The 18,878-nt window shown below is 37.2% G+C and overlaps 3 protein-coding genes and 1 long non-coding RNA gene across 7 annotated transcripts; 1 reads left to right on the plus strand and 3 right to left on the minus strand.

Annotated features, from left to right (window-relative positions):
• Positions 1-501: 501 nt before the first annotated feature.
• On the minus strand, positions 502-2,660 carry LOC119992188. The gene is given in 3 exon segments (XM_038838855.1): positions 502-1,243; positions 1,466-1,633; positions 1,841-2,660. Coding segments are annotated over 3 exon segments (1,521 nt in total). The 5' UTR covers positions 2,526-2,660; the 3' UTR covers positions 502-575.
• A 7,682-nt stretch (positions 2,661-10,342) lies between these two features.
• On the plus strand, positions 10,343-12,442 carry LOC119990656 (40S ribosomal protein S15a-1). The gene is made up of 4 exons (XM_038836670.1): positions 10,343-10,469; positions 11,157-11,303; positions 11,475-11,635; positions 12,136-12,442. The coding sequence occupies exons 2-4, from the start codon at positions 11,171-11,173 to the stop codon at positions 12,232-12,234; spliced, it is 393 nt and encodes a 130-aa protein (XP_038692598.1). The 5' UTR covers positions 10,343-10,469; positions 11,157-11,170; the 3' UTR covers positions 12,235-12,442.
• An 801-nt stretch (positions 12,443-13,243) lies between these two features.
• Positions 13,244-13,929, minus strand: LOC119991850. The gene is made up of 2 exons (XR_005466278.1): positions 13,596-13,929; positions 13,244-13,507 (listed from the first exon to the last, which is right to left on the minus strand). It is a non-coding gene; the product is annotated as an uncharacterized LOC119991850 (long non-coding RNA).
• Positions 13,930-14,989: 1,060 nt separating this feature from the next.
• On the minus strand, positions 14,990-18,085 carry LOC119990477. Of its 4 annotated transcripts, none has more exons than XM_038836411.1 (6): positions 17,925-18,085; positions 17,580-17,703; positions 16,009-17,073; positions 15,848-15,913; positions 15,571-15,769; positions 14,990-15,471 (listed from the first exon to the last, which is right to left on the minus strand). In XM_038836411.1, exons 2-6 carry the CDS (start codon positions 17,580-17,582, stop codon positions 15,407-15,409), a joined length of 1,398 nt encoding a protein of 465 aa, XP_038692339.1. In that variant the 5' UTR covers positions 17,583-17,703; positions 17,925-18,085; the 3' UTR covers positions 14,990-15,406. The 4 variants fall into 4 exon arrangements, with proteins under 4 accessions (XP_038692339.1, XP_038692336.1, XP_038692335.1 ...); XM_038836408.1 differs by having other exon boundaries at positions 16,009-17,334; XM_038836407.1 differs by having other exon boundaries at positions 16,009-17,394.
• Positions 18,086-18,878: the final 793 nt, after the last annotated feature.

Here is an 18,878-nt window from a genome sequence, read left to right on the forward strand (position 1 = left end):
TCATTAACAAGAAAGTATATCAACGTCGGTTTAATACTCAGAAACATAATTGCATCAATCCTCAGTACCTATGCAGACTAATCATATATAATGTTACTACCTAAAAAGTATAGTACAGGAGCTAGATGAGACTTGAAAACAATGATGTGATTATTATTTTTCTTTGTGTAATGATTCGGTTGGTTATCACTCGGCTGGGACTAGGAAGGACAGAGATACACTACCCTAGCTTTTCAACTTAAGACCCAATGTTCTAAATAATCTCGCAAAATTCGATTTACCCATGCACAAAAGTTATGCTACTACACTTTTATGTTATGAAAGTCTTCTTATACTTTCTTTAAAACTATAAAAAAGCTCAATTATATTGGTAAGAATTTGCTTACAGAAACTTAAGCAGTGTCCTTTTATTCTTTGCATTGAAGATCCACTTAAAATCCTACAAATGCCTGTTCCTGTAACAGTGGCGTACCTGAGTCTACGCAGGCCCTGGGCGAACTCTAAACAAGGGGCCCTCTAAAATTTTTTTGTGGCGATTATCATATAGTTAAAGTCTAACTCCAAAAAAATAAATATTACTTAAATATAACTCGTCTAGCATTTTGAGATGCAAAATCACTAATTACATTAGTATAATCAACCTTTTCCGCCAAATCACTCTCAATAGACAACATAGCTAACCCATTTAACCTTTCTTGCGACATGGTGGATCGAAGATATGATTTTATCAATTTCAACTTTGAAAAGCTTCTCTCTGCGGAGGCTACCGTTACCGGAATAGTTAACAATATTCTATATGCAATCCATGTATTTGGAAAACCACCATCAAGCATTTGCAAATGATTTAATATTTCAATAGGTTTTTTTACTTCTTCAGGCAAGATGTTACACAAAACTTTTAATTCTAAAGCTAAATCTCTTGCATCAATATCATAAAGATTATCACACTTCAAAAAATTCTCAAGTTTAGTGCAATACGATATCAAACTTTCATTATCAATAGAATGTAACTTCTTCAAATCAAACAAAAATCCAAAAGTCTCTCCATATAATTGAAGTTGTTCAAACCTACTTCTAAAAGAAGAAATAGATTTATCCACTATGTATAGAAAGTAATCAACTCTAAATGACTCCTCAACTGAATGTATTAAATCTTCATTGTTAATTTCATCAAATTGTCTTTTTCTTCGAATTAGTCGTTTTGTTTTAAAAACAGGTTCAATATCCATTGCACTAGCTATTTCTTTAGCTTCAATTATGGCTTCCACAAATCCCGTCTCTCTATATTGTTCAAAGAATAAGATGAGTCCTCTTAGCTTTTCTACGGCAATCTTAATATCCATATCTTCAGCTTGAAGGGTTTTACTAATGGTATTTACAGCAAATAATAAATTATACCATATTATCAAGCTAATCAAGAACTCAAAACTCTCAATTTCATTTGTTGCTAAGGATTGGGCTTCACTCTTTGTCTTTGGATCTTCACCAGTATTAACTAAGTCAATTAAAGCATTTCTAACTTGTGGAGTTTGATATCGTATTGCTTTAACACTCTCAACACGACTTTCCCAACGTGTTTGAGAAAATGGCTTAAGTGTTAGATTTCCAACATAAGACATCAAAACATTCCACCTTTTTGTAGACGATGCAAACAATGAATATATGCGTTGAACAACTCCAAAGAAAGATATGACTCTTTCACAAGAGTTGCCCATATCACAAAGTACAAGATTAAGACTATGACAACCACAAGGTGTGTAAAATGCTCTAGGATTCTCCATAAGCAACCTATTTTGAACACCTTTGTGTTTTCCTTTCATATTTGATCCATTATCATATCCTTGCCCTCTTATGTCACCAACATCAAGATCAAGGGTATTTAAAATATCTTTGAGCACATTAAAAAGTCCTAGCCCCGATGTATCATCTACCTTTAAAAATTGTATAAAAAATTCCTCCACTTTTATTGGTTTGACGGAAACATCCACACATCGCAATATAAGAGACATTTGTTCTTCATGACTTATATCAGGAGTACAATCAAGTATAACAGAAAAATATTTTGCCTTTTTTACTCTTCCTATAATTGCACTTTTAATTTCATTGGCTAAGAGTAGTATCAACTCATTTTGTATTTTTGGACTAAGATAATGATAATGAATTGATTTATTTTTAACTCGTTAAATATGTTCTTGTATGATTGGATCAAACTCTGCAATCATCTCAATAAAACCTAAAAAGTCTCCATTTCTCCCTTCATAAAGCTTCTCCCTATGACCACGAAATGCTAAATTGTTTCTTGCAAGAGTTTTTACAAGGGCTATTATTCTTTTTAACACTTGTTTCCAATGCTCTTTCTCCCTATCTATTTGTTCTTGTACACTCTTATCAATTGTTTCAAGTTTTCTCAACCTCACTTGCAATTCTATCCATTTGGTCATGCAAACTAGGTGTTCACTACTAGTTTCATGAGCTTTAAGTCGTTCACTAAGATGTTTCCAATCATTAAATCCATCCGTTGTCATTCGGGAAGTGTTATGATCTTGCTTGAATAACTTACAACAAAAGCAAAACACTTTGTCCTTAGAAACAGAATATACAAGCCATTTCCTATCTTGTTTCTCTCCATTCAATAACACTCGTTCATAATGATTAGATGAAAAATGTCTACCAAGGTCATCAACACCAAAATCAATATCAAGAATTCTAATTGGACCTTTTTCTATTAATAGGTCCCTAAACTTCTGATTAATATTATCCCAATTTCCTGGATCGTAAATGTTTAATGGCCCAAATTCTTTATCACCTATTGGAAGAATTTCTTCTTCCTCATATTGATCACCATCATCACCTACTCTAATTTCTTCTTCTTTATCACCTACTGGTTCTTCTTTATCACTCAGGACCGATGGATTTGTTTCTTCTTCAATATTAGATGTTGAGCCACCTCTTTGTTTACTAGGCAAAAATCTATCAAGAGATCCTGCTAAAGATCGAACCAATTCTTCTTCTCTTTTTTTTTTGTTTTCTTTTTTCAAAACCTGACTTGTATTTTCTAGGTATCATTATGATCAAATTTACAAATTATCAAAAATCTCAAGCACAATACAAAAAATAAAATAAATGACAGGAGCAGCGAGAGTTATATTCAATCACTTATCACTCAGCCTATTAAGTGGAACAAAATCACCTGGTAAGGCTATAAAACCAGTCAACCAGATGCTGTCAAGCTGCAGAGTGCAGAAGGAAAATCTCAGAATCCAAAACTGAATGCAGAATTGCAGAGCAGACGAGCAGAACGGCCAGAACCCATAAGAGATTACAAAAGAACCAAAGAGAATTAGAGGTTGCAAACACCAAAGAAATCATAAAGATAAGAAAACAAAAACCCTAGAAAATCAAAATTCAAAGAAAGAATTACCTGCAAGTGCAACTCTCAAGACTCAAGTCTCAAGTCTCAGGCTCCTTCTAGTTCTAAAATCTCAAATGAAACCAAATCAATGTTGAAACAGGAACTCGGAAGTCGGAAGTTAGAGTCGGAACTCGGTCTTGGAAGTCAAAGTTGAAACTCGGAAGTCACAAGTCAGAGTCGAGAAGATAGAAGTAGAATTGAGAAGAAAAGGGAATAAAGAATGAGACTTTTTGATAATTCTTTTACTTCAATTAGTTGGGCCTCTCAAATTTTCTTGGTTGTTATTGATTTTTTAGTTGGACCTCTCCTCAATGTTTCATTCTTTCTTGATGGGCTTTATAAACCAACACATATAAGGCTTTAAAATGGGCTAAGAGAGTAATAGGATAGATGGACCACCATATAACTTAACTAATACTATAAAAAATTGGGGGCCCTAAAAATTGGGGAAAATTTGGGGGCCCCGGGCGACGGCCCAGCTCGTCCAGGCCCAGGGCCGCCCCTGTCCCGTAATATGGGAAGTTGGAAACTATAGGAGCTGAATGCTACAGTGGGTAGATCATGCTTAGCAGCTTCCACGAAGGCATTTGCAGCTTTATCTCAACTCTCATGTGCTTTTGGTAATTGCTTGAGCATCATCTGGAATGGTGTTGTTAAATTAATGAGTTGCACCTACTCATTGGTAGAAACATGAGCAAGTCCTAGACTGTATACACTATACTCTACAGAATCCATTGGTGACGTTCGAGAACAATAAAACTCGAGCTCTCTAAAATAGGTATATATCTTTTTAAAGTCGATTCCATACCATTATGGTCTCAATTAATTTAGAAGCTGCCTGTAAGCCACCTAAAGTTTGCATGGCCAAGTTTGCACTTGGACACAATCCTTGATGACCGGTACTTTCATGGCTAGACCTTGCCAACTCGGATATTCCTCCAAGATATGTGCCTTTTAGTTTGCAATCTGGGTTCTTTTTCATTAAAAAGTGTTTTCTAGTTTCTATTAAGGATAAGTATCATAGAAGACCCTATACTTACCAAAAAGTGTCAATTGAGCCTTTGTGCTTTTTTTTTTGTTTCGGACGAAACCAGCCCCTTGACTTCAAAAAATGGTTCAAAGAATCCCTTAGACCACTTTTCCGTCATAACAGAGATGACGCGGTAAGTAGTTATATAACTGTTGACATGTAATTTTTTTTGTTTATCAATTTTCACGTTGTAGACACCTAGAAATTGTCCAATCAAAAAATAACGTTTGTCAGAAATAAATTTATGTACAATTAGTCAGATTAATCATTTTCATTCTTAGTTGAATTATGATTTTAGGATGTATGAAGCCCTTGAACTATTAACATTTCTCTTCAAGTATATGAGAATTCCTTTTCAAATTTCTTGACTATTACTTAGAAGTAAAGAAATACATACAGTAATGGGACAGATCGGTTGTGGATATCTTATATGTAATTATAGGTGCTGATAAGGATAACTTTGCTACCAGCCTGCCATAGTCATGTGATAGATAACTTTACTCCAAAGTGATCATGATGAGCATGGTGAACAAAGTGCAATAAGTGTGTGTGTGTGAATGCCACATTGGAAAAATACAATGTGGATGTGGTGTTTATAAGCTCAAGTTTTGAAGTAAGACTTTGGACCCAAGGGCACCCAAGCTTTTGTAGGAGGGAGAGGCTCCTCATTATGGGCTTGATTAAACACTCACGCGCGCGCGCCGTCGTTGCCGTCCCTCCGGACTGCTCGGGTCGGTTCAGTTCGGTCGCGCATGGTGGGCTTGTGATTAGGCCCAATCCAATTAACATCTTATATTTTTTACACATTGTTACAAGCCCAAACCCATAGAAGAGATGCCCAACATCCAGATACATTGCATTTGGACAGGAGACTTAGTCTCTAGTCAGGCCCGAAATTATGGATTGCAACTGGGTCAAGGATCATGCCCACCATATCAGTGGGCAGTTCATGGTCAAGCGGTTGTGCCCAGAAAATCAACAACTACTCTCTGATTTTTCTGGGCAATTGGTTACTCCAACTCCTATATAAGGAGACCTGCAACTTCATTTCAAAGACACAAAAATTCTTCTTCTTTGTTTGTTGCCACGAAAGTCTTCTACTTCTCCCCTGTTGAAACTCTGCCAAAATTCTTGTCTGAGAGTGTTGTTCTTACTTGGTTCGTTTGTGCTACCTGTTTTGGAGTGTCACTAATAAGGTGATGAAAATAGCGTTGTATCTTGGGAGGTGATTGCTTGGAGTTGCTATACACCGCTAGGCAGGAGCAAATTCACTTTAAGGAGATTCGATGCATACCGTACCTCGCTCTTCCTTGTTGTTCTTCTCTAGTTGCTGCAAACTTCAGTTTCGGTATATTTAATTCATGCAATTTTAATTGTGTTATTATTTTCTGCCAATGTTACTGTTTTTGTTAATGTTACTGTTTCATATTGTGTAACTAGGCTGTAGTATATTCAATATATTAATTATTACATTTGTTCATGCATGCTATATATCCAACAGGATATTGGGTGCCTAGCTCCTTCTTGAAGTATAATAGCATGGTCATGGGCTCGGGCCATGGGAATGTTCAGGTATGTTTTGATACAAAATATGCTTGTTATGTTTGTTGTGCTTAGTATGTATCTATGATCAAATTTCTAGGGTTGTTAATGCTATATGATTAAGTTTATTATGTCTTCAAAATGTCAAATTCTTCCTTGCATACTCCATTCATAGTTTTGACTAACTTTTATCAAAGACATGAAGCTTACTTATAAGCTTACAAGCTATCAAGTTTCAGGACTATATAAATCTACTATGACAGCACATGATGTGGAAGATCTTTGCTGACTTCAACACTTGTTGACTAGGCTCAAGTAATAGGCCACGAAATTGGTGTAGATTTTAAAAGTGTGAAAGTTGGAAACACTGATTATGGCAATAAGAATCACAGTAAAGCTAGAAACACTGATTATGGCAATATCAAAGCAAATTGGAAGATATGAGCTGATCGAGCAATCAAAAGAAATATTTTCTGGAAGTCAAAGAAGAAATTGTAAATCAAAGATGATTTCCTAGAAGAAAAGGAAAGAAGATTCTTGGAAGACAAGTAAAGAAAGAAAATATGATTCCTTGAAGACAACAAAGGAAAGAAGATGATAGGAAGGGAATGGCAATAAATTAGGATGATTTCAACTCCTACAATCAAGGACATGATTCAAACGGTCAAGAGAGAAACCCTAGTCCTATATAATCTTCTCAGAGGCTGCCTAAAGAATACAGAGAAACTTCATTTGAGCTTCCAAGCAATTCTTGTTATTCATATCTCTAGTCTATTGTTTCCTACTCTTTGTTAGAGGTTCTTTACACTCAAAATTTAGTTTCTAAACCTCTAGTCATATCAAAAATACATATTTGTAAAAGTGTGGCTGATACTTGAGCCAAAACCAGCTGTGTAAAGAGGTGGGTTTGTCTCTGCATCAACAAGCTGTCATAGTGGATTTTCAAATCTCAAGGAGGAACCTTGAGTAGTAGAGTAGGTCCATTTCTGACTGAACCACTCTAAAATCGTTTGCACTCTCTCTACCCTTACTTTTTACAGTCTTTACATTGTTTGATTGTGTTTTATTATCTGTCATTGCTCTCCTCTTCCCATGCTTACTTGTTTGATCAAATTGTGTGAACATTATTTGAATATTCTCTGATAGAATAATTTTAGCATCTTGTTTGTTGAATTCTATTCTAATCAATTAGTTTCCAAAAGAAAACCTAGTCTAGCAATCACAGGAACCAAAAAGAGTTTTAAAAAGATTTACTTTATACAATTCATCATCTCTTGTATTAAGCCTAAGGTCCTAACAGGGAAGACCCTCACGGGGTGTGAAAATAACAGGAAATTTCATCAACAAGTCCTGTAACTTTTGATACTCCTCACTAGGCCGGTCGCTAACTTCCAATTGATGTCCCATAGGAGTAAGAACTTGACAATTACCAAACTCAACCATGTACCCTAAATCTCCAGTTCATAGTGTCTTCAACATTGTTTTAAGTGAAATCACTGTCGTAGATAAAGAGGGATCACCTTGCCAGACCACAAAATGTCCATCCTTACAAAACCTCATAGTCATGTTCTTATAATTGGAAGAAATATCCCCTAACGATCGCAGCTAAGCTATCCCCAAAATTAGATCTGCGCTGCCCAAATCGAAGCCGTGAAAATTATCACGGAACTCCTTGCCTTGTACCATAAATTGAACATCATAGCATAAACCTTCCCCAGTAACACAAACTCCATTTCCAACTTGCACAGTGAATTTCTTTTGGCTCACTATAGGGATGCCTAGCAGTTTGACCACTTCCGGAGATATAAAATTATGAGAGGCGCCACTATCGACTAGGATGATCACTCCTCTTTCTTTAAGCAACCCATGCACCTTGAGAGTACTCTTGTTGGTTGACAGACCCAATATAGAGTTCATAGACAACTCTAAACTGTTGTTTTCTATAGTTTCAGTGGGAACAAGGGGTTCAACTTCGTCATCTGAGATCAAAAGAACTTGCAAAGTACAATTTTTATAACGATGGCCCAGGTGGTATTTTTCGTCACATCAGAAACAAAGCCCCTTTTCACGCCTGCTTTGGGTTTCGGCATCCGAGAGTTGGCGAACAGAGTCACGTTTCACCCCTTGAACTGGAGAAGTATTGGTACCGTTGTCGCGAAGGTCACTCTTACCCACGGGTAAGGAACGTTGAGGTTCAGGAGATCTCTCAAAACTACTAGGAGAACTGTTGACACGACTCGATCCTGAAGGAACAGAGCGATACGGAGGCAAGAATTTAGCCGGGCCTGTGCTAAAGCCAAATTTCTGTCTTCAACTAGCTGGGCCAACTCCATGAGGCCTGCTAAGGTTAAAGGTGGGCTTATCTTCACTTCAGCCCATATAACTTCCTTAAGCCCATTAGTAAAAATTCCTGCCAGCATCTCCTCAGACACATCGTGCAACGGCGATGCTAAAAGCTCAAATCAGATCCTGTATTAGGCGACAATGGTTTCTTGTTGGAGCACCACCAAGCTTTCATACGCTGTGCCCTCCTCGGAACTACGAAATCGATGTAGCAGAGAAGAATGAAAACTCTGCCAAGAAACAACAAACCCACACGATTCAACCCATTGAAACCAATTGAGTGCTTTGCCCTCAAGACAAACCACAGCAGCTGATACCCTCTCTCCTTCTGCCACCTGATTTACCATGAAATACTTCTCAGCCAGAAAAAGCCACCCAGATGGGCCTTCTCCTGCAAATATGGGTAAGTCGAGTTTGTGTTGAGTAATATCCCAATCTCTCTACACGCATCGGTCGAAAACAACGTCTGTTGGATGAGCAGATTCAGCTTCTGCATTAATTTTCTCCTTACCCTTCTCCATGGTTTCTCTCCCCTTGAAGAAATCTCACATTTCAGACATGTAAAGCTTCAGAGTATCCATATCCTCCTTCAAACTGCCAACTACACTTTTCATCCCCCCATCTCCTTCTCCAAAACATTGGTTCTGCCCTCCATCCGAGATTTAACCATTCCAAGAACGTTACTGCTTCGATACGTATGATAGATAGCACTAATAGGAACAAGCAGAGGAAGTAACAAGAACAACCAGAGATCTGTAGTTGTATTTGATTGAAGGAAAATAGCAGGGAAAATAGTAAGAAATACAACATAAACCTAGCCTTCGAGGGGCTAGGACCTCCACAGACAACACGTCTCAACCAAATTCAGAATACGCTAAGCCACTATTGCTATCAGCCTAAAACCTCAGAGTCTAATACAAACTGCTCAAGCCAATAAAAGAACTACACGTGTCTTCATCATGGCCCTATACTTGTTGCTTCTTGATGCTTCTTACCTTTCCTTTTGTACCTATTAACCATACGCCTATCATCATGTCATTATAGACTCCTGGCTATTCAGGTTGGACCTTTAATGTTCTCATATATGTTGTTGTTTTCTTCTAGTTTATTTTTGTCGGCCTAGGAAAGCAGAAGAGAAGAACCAGTGACTGGCTTTTCCCCCTTTAAGGATCCGATGACAGCCATCCATCAAGATTGCACAACTGAAATTGAGCGTCGTATTACACTGTGGACATTATTTTGAACCCTGTTTGCAAATGCTGGCATGTATCTCTACTTCATCATAAAAGCTTTGTAACCATTGAATTGTTTGGCCATGGCAGTCATTCTTTCCAAAATGAACATTCCTTCAAATATGAACCGTTTTCTTGTTTACTTTTCATTTCTGTGTGTCGTATTTGTACATGAAGCGATGAATTATATTTCAACTGTGCTACATAGCCCATTTTTGGTAGTCAAAGGGAGTCCAAGTCTCTTAAATGAAATTTTAAAATGTTTTAATGCTCAAAACATATGTTAGATCTTTTAAAAAAAAATCACATATTCAAAATCAGTGCATAAAACTCTTTCTAACAATGATTGTAGATTGTGCTTTAAAAAACAATGGAATCTACATTAAAACAATAAATTTTGAATAATGAATTCTGGAATAAAAGAGTCGAATAAATTTGTCGGGCTCTCTTTAGCTATCAAACTGTTGGGTTATATGTCATTTTTTCGATTATATTTGGAAGACAATAAATGAATAATCTCTCATGAGTCACTTGAAAACAGCGAAAATAAAACATTATTGTCTTTGCAACTTTGCATATTTTTCTTTCCCAACACCTAAATCCATATTTAGTCTCAGAAGGGCAGGGCCACCTGGGTAGCACTTCAGCCCAGTAGAATGGCCCACTTGAAAAGGATGTGGATGAAGTCAAGCCCAGTACGTTGGCCCACTTCTAAAAGAGCCCAAAAGTTTTTACCCAGGACCGTTAATATTTATGTAAAGTTGTAAACAAAGCCCATTACATGAGTTCGAAGAAGGGTATTTTTGTAAACTTGCGTACTTCAAGAGTTACAAATAAGCTCAAAACCCTAGTTGCCTTCCTCCTCTCCAGTTTCAAGCTATTGGACGCGGCCGCCGTTCTCTGATTTCAGGTAAACCTCTTTCCAACCTTCTTCTATTATCAATACGTGATTTCCTGTCTCGATGTTTCTCAGTATACACATTTATATTATTGTCGATGTTTCTGAATGAAAGTGCTGAACTGCGAATCGTTTATTGGATGAGGAGTATATCCATGTGCGTGCGTTTACATGAGGATTTTGTTTAGTTTTCGAGTTATCTAGCGGTTCATCACCTGAATGGGCTGGGTATATAGATCAGTACGATCTCTTCTACCATTCATCCAGTAGCTGGAAAAATAGTCTGAAACTGGCTTTTGCTTCTTCTGGGTTTCTGTTGAGCACTTTTTGTCACGTACAGAGTTTTGCGTTGCTGTTTTATGTCTTGTAACGAGATTAAAATTATCCGTAGTGCGACGATTTTCCTGCATCGGGTCTCATACTGGGTTTTCTGAGTGAATTGCTTGTTATGTTTTTGTATTTTCCGATATTCTGTTTATGTGGACATTTTGTCTGTTGCCTGTTTGCATCTATGTGCACCTAAGGCCATATGATTTGTTATTCCTTCAGTTTCAGTTTCTCATAAGGGCTCTGGTAAACAAGAAATGCCCTGTTCAGAATACTAACTCAATCCCAATTAATCATAGTTTTTTTCCTATTTTGTTAGAAATACTTTATCAATTGTGCTGACTACCCTAGGCTTTGCTTTAACTTTTGCAGCTTTTATTTGAAGGATGGTGAGAGTCAGTGTGTTGAATGATGCTCTAAAGGCCATGTATAATGCAGAGAAAAGGGGCAAAAGGCAGGTCATGATCCGGCCATCCTCGAAAGTGATTATCAAATTTCTTTTGGTCATGCAGAAGCATGGTTGGTACTTTGCATTCCCTTTAATTTTTTTCCATTCACATGAGTTAAATATTCAAAATGACAGTTTTGTTAGAACTTCATTTTTTTTCCCTTTCTACCATTCAAATGTAATATCCAGACTAAGGAGTATGTATATCAATTGCTATTTGGTAACTCAAATTGGTTCTGCAGGTTACATTGGTGAATTCGAGTATGTTGATGATCACAGATCTGGAAAAATTGTGGTCGAGCTGAATGGAAGGCTGAACAAGTGTGGGGTTATCAGTCCTCGTTTTGATGTTGGAGTCAAAGAGATTGAAGGGTGGACCGCTAGACTGCTTCCTTCTAGACAGGTTAATCTCCGAAATACTTAATTTTCTAAATACACATTTTGATGCAAAAGAATTACAATTTTGATTTGTTATCTAGTAAGGGTATGTGATTAATATTGTAGAGTTTAGTGTGGTATTTTAGTACTCTAAAGGTGATTTCATGGGTTATGATTTTGTTTGCGCTTCATAGATTATTTAGGCTTTCAGGTTTCATGTGTGTGTAATGAAGAAACCTGGGATTTGTTCAGAAGTTACAATTGTTTTCGTACTTTAATAAATGATTATTTTTAGTGGAGAGTTGAATTTGTTCCTTTCTTGTTGGTTTATGAGAAAAAAGATTTTCTCATATTGTACTTGCATATACTTAGAGAGGTTGGTGGCAGCTGTGTATTTTATGAGATACATGTGTAGCTGCGGATTGTTATAGTTTTTGGCTTGTGGCCATATGTGATCTACCAGAGCTGTGATTCTTGTGCATTAGTTATATCTATCATGGCTAACTATTATAATATGAAATGCAGTTTGGATACATTGTGTTGACGACATCTGCTGGCATCATGGATCATGAAGAAGCGAGGAGGAAGAATGTTGGTGGCAAAGTACTTGGCTTCTTTTACTAAGCAGACTTTTCGGAACCATACTTGGAATTTTTGTCGTACTACTGAGTAATTTTATTTCCCTTTGAAGGATTCCTTTTTTGTTTTCAATTGTTTGCTATCATGTCTGATTGCAATTTAAGAATTGGGATAGCTGGATGTTCTATGGAACTTAAATCTTAATGTTTGAATGGCTTTTAAATGGTTTTTACTTACTAGTGTGATGCCAGAAGTCAGAAGATCCTTCAGTTAAATTAAACTGTTACTTGCTTGTTGTATGCTCCTCAAACGTTTCACTGTAAGGTTGCTTTGTGATAGCTTCTACTAAGAACGCATAGCCCTTTCTCATTGAGATCAGACTTTGTAGAGGGCGATTGTGGTATATAACAAATTTACAGCATGGTCGTATGTGTTTTTCCACTTCCTTTCAAACACTCGATGAATAATTTACAACAAATTTCTTGCTTGATAGTAATTCTAATGAATTTATCAGCTAATGGACGAAATTCTTCAGATCAATTAGAGTCCTATGCATTCCAATGTATCTGGGGGGTTAGTGTCTAGGTGTGTCTTTGTGGGGGGTAGTGTCTAGGTGTTTAGAACCTTCAGCCAATTTGCCCTATTTGCCTATGTGAAAAATTTATGGGGTGTGAGTGGGAGTGGCCAGTGGCCTTTGAATTGAAGTTGGACGGGGTTTTCTGGAAGTTTTGTTGGTAATTACTGGTCCGGATCTGAAGCTTTCTTCGAAGCCTAGTTTTTGACGCTTTGTAATAGTTGTATTGCGTTGCAGCCTTCACCCCGGCTAACTAGCGTGTGCCGTCTGGCTAGGACAATGACGGCAATCTTGGTTTGTATGTGCATGTTTGGTACCAATATGAAGATTTAGGACCAGCTGTATGCTCAAAACTTTTGTAAATCGACAAGCCATGTTTATTTGTTGGGAGGACCATTGAAGTTTAGCTTTATGGAACAAATGATGATGGTCAACAACCAATTCCTTTTTGCAAAAGCATAAGAAATGAAACTCAGTGAATGAAATAGACAAGAGTGTGATCATTTGGTCATCCACCTCAACTCAAATTTTAGGATATGATAGTGATTGTACTACTGTTGACAGGTCGAGTCCTTCCATTCTCTCCTTTCGAAGGCTGATTCGAGGAGTTGGAAGGAGTCAAAGGAGCCAAGATCTGGTCAAATACATTTGTGTAACCAAATACAGATTGCCTCTAAACAAGATTAAGAAAGGTTTGTTGAAGCATTACATATTTAAATTGCCGACCGACGAAGAACAGAGAACCTGTTCAAACAATAATTTCACTAACGTTAACTACAATCAGACAGAAAGACAGAGATAACAAAAACATTGCTTGTACAAAATCTCTAACTTGGTTACGCTGCTGGAGCCATAGTCCATAGATAGCCATCCGATCTCATCTCATTACAGCTGCTTTGCCAAAGGATCATTAGTTGCCCACCTATCATATCAAACGTGCGACATGAATTTAGAGCTCAGGATTCATATGTTTTGATGTCGCCACTGCACGGTGTGGATGCCATGCCTGAAAGGCTGAAACACTTGAGGTTTCTAGGGGGGAGGCCATGGATGGTGCCTGCCTCAAGGAGAAGGAATGAGAGAGGTTGTGGGATTTAAACAAATAATTTTAGCTTTTTGTGGGAATCAGAGGATCTTCTAAGCATATGCTTGGAGCATTAGCTTTAGCTGGCCCATTCTTAATTTGTCTTTCAACTTTAGGGTTTTTTTTTTCTTCCTATAATGGGATAACGTAAGATGTTACTGAGAAGTAAGCCGACTTCATTTGCACGTACTAGCAATATTTTTACATGGTGCCTTACCAATTACACCATATAATGAAATGATAAGAAGAAAGGAAAACCTAGGAATAATGACCATTTTAATTTACATTACATACTATTATAATGTGAAGAATTTAAGAGGATAAGAGAGGTTTTGGCTCAATCACTTGTAGATGTTGTTAGAAATCTAACTCACTCGCATCAATAATATTATCCGTTTTGGGTTTATCGATTCATTTTGAATACATTGAGCACACACATCTTTATTCTTCATGGATCGTCTCACTTAACGATACTTAAGGTTAAGGAAAAGACTTTGTTGATGAAGAGGGAATAAGACTTTCCTTATAAATCATATTGTTTGGGTTTACCCAAACGACGATGTGAGATTTATACAAATCTTAATACTGCCTTGCACATGTGGGTTAGGTTGTGTCAGACCCCTATAAGTGGACAGGTAAAAACTTATCCAACTGGACCGAGACTTTTCTCCGATATCATGCTATAAATCCCATATCAAGGGAAATGTTAAGACTTATATCCCACAATCTCTCTCAACCAAGAGGGTCCTTTTAAGAATAAACCGTGTGGACTATACCTCTTCGAGTTGTTTGGATTGAATTTATGCGGTACTCTCACGCATATCAGATTTATAACATAAGTATTGTCCACTTAAGACCCACACAATTTTATCTTTAAAAAAACCCTCTACAATTAAGAGGAGTTTTAAGCCCTCTACAATTGAGAAGAGTTTGACTCCAACTTATAAGCCATCATGTATTTCCAACACATACCTAACACCTTTGTGAGGTGTGACATCACTTGCTAAAAACAATTTCGGATCAATTTAGGTCCAAGTAAATTTCAGTGTACTTTGTTTAGTCTCATTTTTCAGACACATTCTAGTAAGTGATTCTTCTCCGACCACAACTTTCAAAGCATATTTCTCATGGCTTTTATAATATTCCAAAATAATACAGCATCGGGTCTGCCACTGTCTTATTGCTTTCATCCCCTCCTATAATTAAACGACAGTTATCAGTTCCCTTACAAGAAGGCGAAAGTGCAAAGATGAAAGATTGCCACTGATTTGCAACTTACAAAAGAACCTGACCTCACCTGCCCATAAATACAGCTACAAATTTACAACAGCAAGTTGTGAAAAACAAAAATGGCACCCCCATCGCAAGCTAGTCTCCCTTACTGTTTTCTAAGTAATCTCTAAGAAGAACCTGACCTCACTTGGCCATGACAGGAAAAAGAGAAGCAGCAGTCTCCCAGTCTCCAAATGGCTATTCCTACATTTTACAGGAATTACCAAATTAACTCAAAACTTATTTATAGGGAAACAGATACCATTCTACACTTCAGGATCATAACACTATAAGTTTATTTCTTCCTTCCCATATATACGCTGAAGTTCTCGAGTTGCAGCCTGAAAAGATTCTGATAAAGAGTTGGGGGTAAAAGAAGAAAATAATTAATAGTTAGAAGACTAGATAGGAATGAGAAATTATGCAGGGTAAAACAAAACCATGACTTTACCTTTCCAGATGCGAAAGGCTTTCTGATTGATTGGGGCACCAAACACAGTTTGAATTGTATTAAACAACAAGCTTTCAGGTGTGCTCCTTAGCTCTTGTACTATCTGATAGATAGTCTTTCCATTTTCAAAGTATATATGATTGTTTGGGTGTTTTGTCTCGGAACTAGCATGTCGCTCAAACTCATATGCATTGAGCACCTTGTACAAATCATGTAATCTATCAGGCGGATCCCGATACATTATTAAGGAAAAGAAAGAAACCATTAAATGAATTACCTTGGAATAGTTACATGATTGACATCCACAAAGATAGCCAGAACCTTTTATAACTCCGCAAAGCTCCTTTTCACAAGTACAGATACATATAAACATCACTATGAAGCAACACAAATTACAGAAAAGACAAAAGTACTGAGACTTTCAAAGAGGATATTTACCTCCCTCGATAAGGACACATACTTTACAGGCACTCCATCAAGCATACCGGTTGATATCAAACTTCTGACATTTGAAGGGAAACTGTTTGGAGCCTCTTTTTTTGTTGTTTTAAACTCTGGCTTACTTTTGGAAGCATATCCAGGACTTGGTTTTGCTACCAGTTTAGCACCCACAACTGCACGTACATTTGATGCATCCAACTCTTTCTCGCAGGAAGCAGGTGCAACTGATGTTTGACCCGAAGAATGATTATATGACGGGCCATACCCACTGATGGGTCGGCCCACACGCATAAAATCAGGTTCATCGTGAAATCGTCCAAAAGATATCATATTTGCATCCCCCACGCCAAAAGTGTCCCCAATTGAGATGGCATTCTCATCTCCCTTGACACTGGCAGAACCTGCTGAACCAATATGGGTGTCTTCTCTGTTGTAGAGATGACCCATTAATGTAATATTGTCAACCCCCTTATCATTGGCCTGAGACATGGAAATAAAATCACTCTCATTTTCCCTGCCAAATGCCTGATCTGCAGAGATGTCACTGGAGCTTTCCCCATTGACACTGTTTTCCTTTGGAGCTGCCAAACCATTATCAGAGTCCCTAATCGGATTAATTTTGGCTTTTCTGAAATCACCATAGCTTATACACGTTACCGAATCTTCAATAGCCTGAGATATAGATAAATCAATCGGCAAGTCTTCAAAGCGGTCATTAATACCCTTTCTTCTAATCCTCGAGTCAGTCATTTCAACAGGAGATACATTCCCTTCATCAAAATTTACAGGCGTTGTTTCAGACCCAAACAAACGGTCGATGAGTTGGTTTGGGGCAGACTGGAAACCAGAATGCCAAGATGCAACATTTGCACCAGGAATTTCCAAACTTGATTTGTTATTTGGAGTTTTGATTGCTTGCTTCTTGTTGGGAAACAGCTCCGATTCGGCAGCACTCATAAACCACTGATGAGATCGCTTTTGTTCAATTGTGGATGAACTACCAAATGCTGAGCCTGCATCAGTTATATGTCCATCACCCTTTGCCATCCAAAAACCCTTGTTCTGAAAAAGAAAGAAGAAACCACTCGGCAGACTTAATTCCATTACATAAGGGAAGAGACTGCTACTGAAATATATAGGCAAAGGCCAGCTCCACTTAACCCCTCATCAACAGAAGGGAAAAGGATTGAAGCATCAAATCTTTCTATTTTCTGAACATCTAGAACTAGTATTGTCAGTCTGTCCACGAGTCATACATGCTCAGAGAAAAGCAAAATGAAACACGTTTCTTCTTTTTTTTTTCTGCGGGTGTGATCTGAAACTCTGTCATCGAGGCAGGGAGGTGAGAATGCAATTACTGCAGAGCTACAATACTCTTCCATTCTAATCGTACCCAAGCAACAAAAGTCCATTCACCATTCAAAATGAAGTAAATTAACACAGAAAATTTCAAATAAAGAGCAAAAGATTCAGTTACCGTCCCACTCATAGAATCTTTAACACTGAAGTAAATGAAATTAGAGAAAGTTCAAAGCCGAAGTAGAAAATAAACACAGAGCAGTAATTACCATTTTGCTGCTTGGACTTCTATTGGAAGAACCTCTTCACTAATTGCCACACTACACGTCAAATTTTGGAACAATTAAGTATGTGCAGACTTGACACCGGTTTTACTCAACTCCGCAACAATCCCTGTTAAAGCTCAAACCAAGGAAATTAAAACCAAACCCAATATGACTTTTCCATAACTTACAAAATCAAACCCCATGAGCCCTAAAATTTCTTCATTTTAAACTAGTATGACTTCAATTTCAAGAATTTCGAAGTCGGTTTTGGAACCAGTAAGAAAAGCGAGAAGGCAACATTCCCACCCTAGAAAAAAGTGCAAACCAATAAATTTTGACGATCAGTACCTTACACGATGTCCAGGACCAGGACGGCAGGCTTTCACCCGTCAAGAGACGGTACAATTACCGGCAGCGACGCAACGGCGCGGCTAGGGACAGTGAGGAACAGGTGATCTTTTCTAGTGAAGAGGAACAATGTTTTGGCACCGCACCTCATAGCACCACAGTTTTTTCTGATATGTCAAACAGTTTTTACGTTCCAACTCATCTCACAGCACCACAGTTTTTACATCACAGCCTCTCACTACACCTCACAACACTCCCAAACGTTTACAATATATGTTGAATTGTTCTACGTAATCAAATTAGGTTAATTATTTTATTTTAAATTAATGTACAATGTAAACGTTAAATAATTTTATATTAATATTATTAGTCATCTAATATAACTGTAATTTAGATACGCCAAACGCACCGCACCACAATACGAGTAGCGGGGCTTTGTTGTAATTTTATTACAGTTGGCCCGTTGTAATGCTTTTTTTGGGCAGTAAAAAATTTTATTTTCATTTTTTAAAATTATAAATATGTAGTGTATATCATAACGAACTCAACAATATTTTTTTGTTTGAAACAAAAATTAAATTCAACATTAATGAGATATGAAAATTTTAAACCATCGGATATAAATTCAAAATATTTGATGTTTTAATCACGATGAATTTGATTTTTGTTTCGAACACAAAAAATACAATTGGGTTCATTATGAATAATACTATATATTTATGATTATTAAAAATAAAAATAAAATTTTTTGTTACTCATAAAAGACATTACAACAGGACCTGCTAAAATTACAGAGCTCCCTGGCACCCCCATAATACCATACACGTGTATGAGATGATTAATGAATGCAATCTGTATACTAGCACTCTTCGAGTGACCATTTTATATTAGGGGTTTTTTTTTTCTAAAAAAAATATTTGAGAACGCCCATGATGACCTCCATTTTATACTCAA

The sequence above is a fragment of the Tripterygium wilfordii genome, chromosome 22, assembly GCF_013401445.1.
Source record: "Tripterygium wilfordii isolate XIE 37 chromosome 22, ASM1340144v1, whole genome shotgun sequence".
Taxonomy (NCBI): Eukaryota; Viridiplantae; Streptophyta; class Magnoliopsida; order Celastrales; family Celastraceae; genus Tripterygium; species Tripterygium wilfordii.

Excerpts from the sequence above, each read along its gene's own strand:
- LOC119990656 (XM_038836670.1), top strand. The coding sequence starts at position 11,171 with ATGGTGAGAGTCAGTGTGTTGAATGATGCTCTAAAGGCCATGTATAAT. Across the intron at positions 11,304-11,474 it reads TTTGGTCATGCAGAAGCATG|GTTACATTGGTGAATTCGAG; the intron begins GTTGGTACTTTG and ends TTGGTTCTGCAG. Across the intron at positions 11,636-12,135 it reads GACTGCTTCCTTCTAGACAG|TTTGGATACATTGTGTTGAC; the intron begins GTTAATCTCCGA and ends TATGAAATGCAG.
- LOC119990477 (XM_038836408.1), bottom strand. The coding sequence starts at position 17,115 with ATGGAATTAAGTCTGCCGAGTGGTTTCTTCTTTCTTTTTCAGAACAAG. Across the intron at positions 15,914-16,008 it reads ATGTGTCCTTATCGAGGGAG|GAGCTTTGCGGAGTTATAAA; the intron begins GTAAATATCCTC and ends ACTTGTGAAAAG. Across the intron at positions 15,472-15,570 it reads AGCCTTTCGCATCTGGAAAG|AATCTTTTCAGGCTGCAACT; the intron begins GTAAAGTCATGG and ends ACTCTTTATCAG.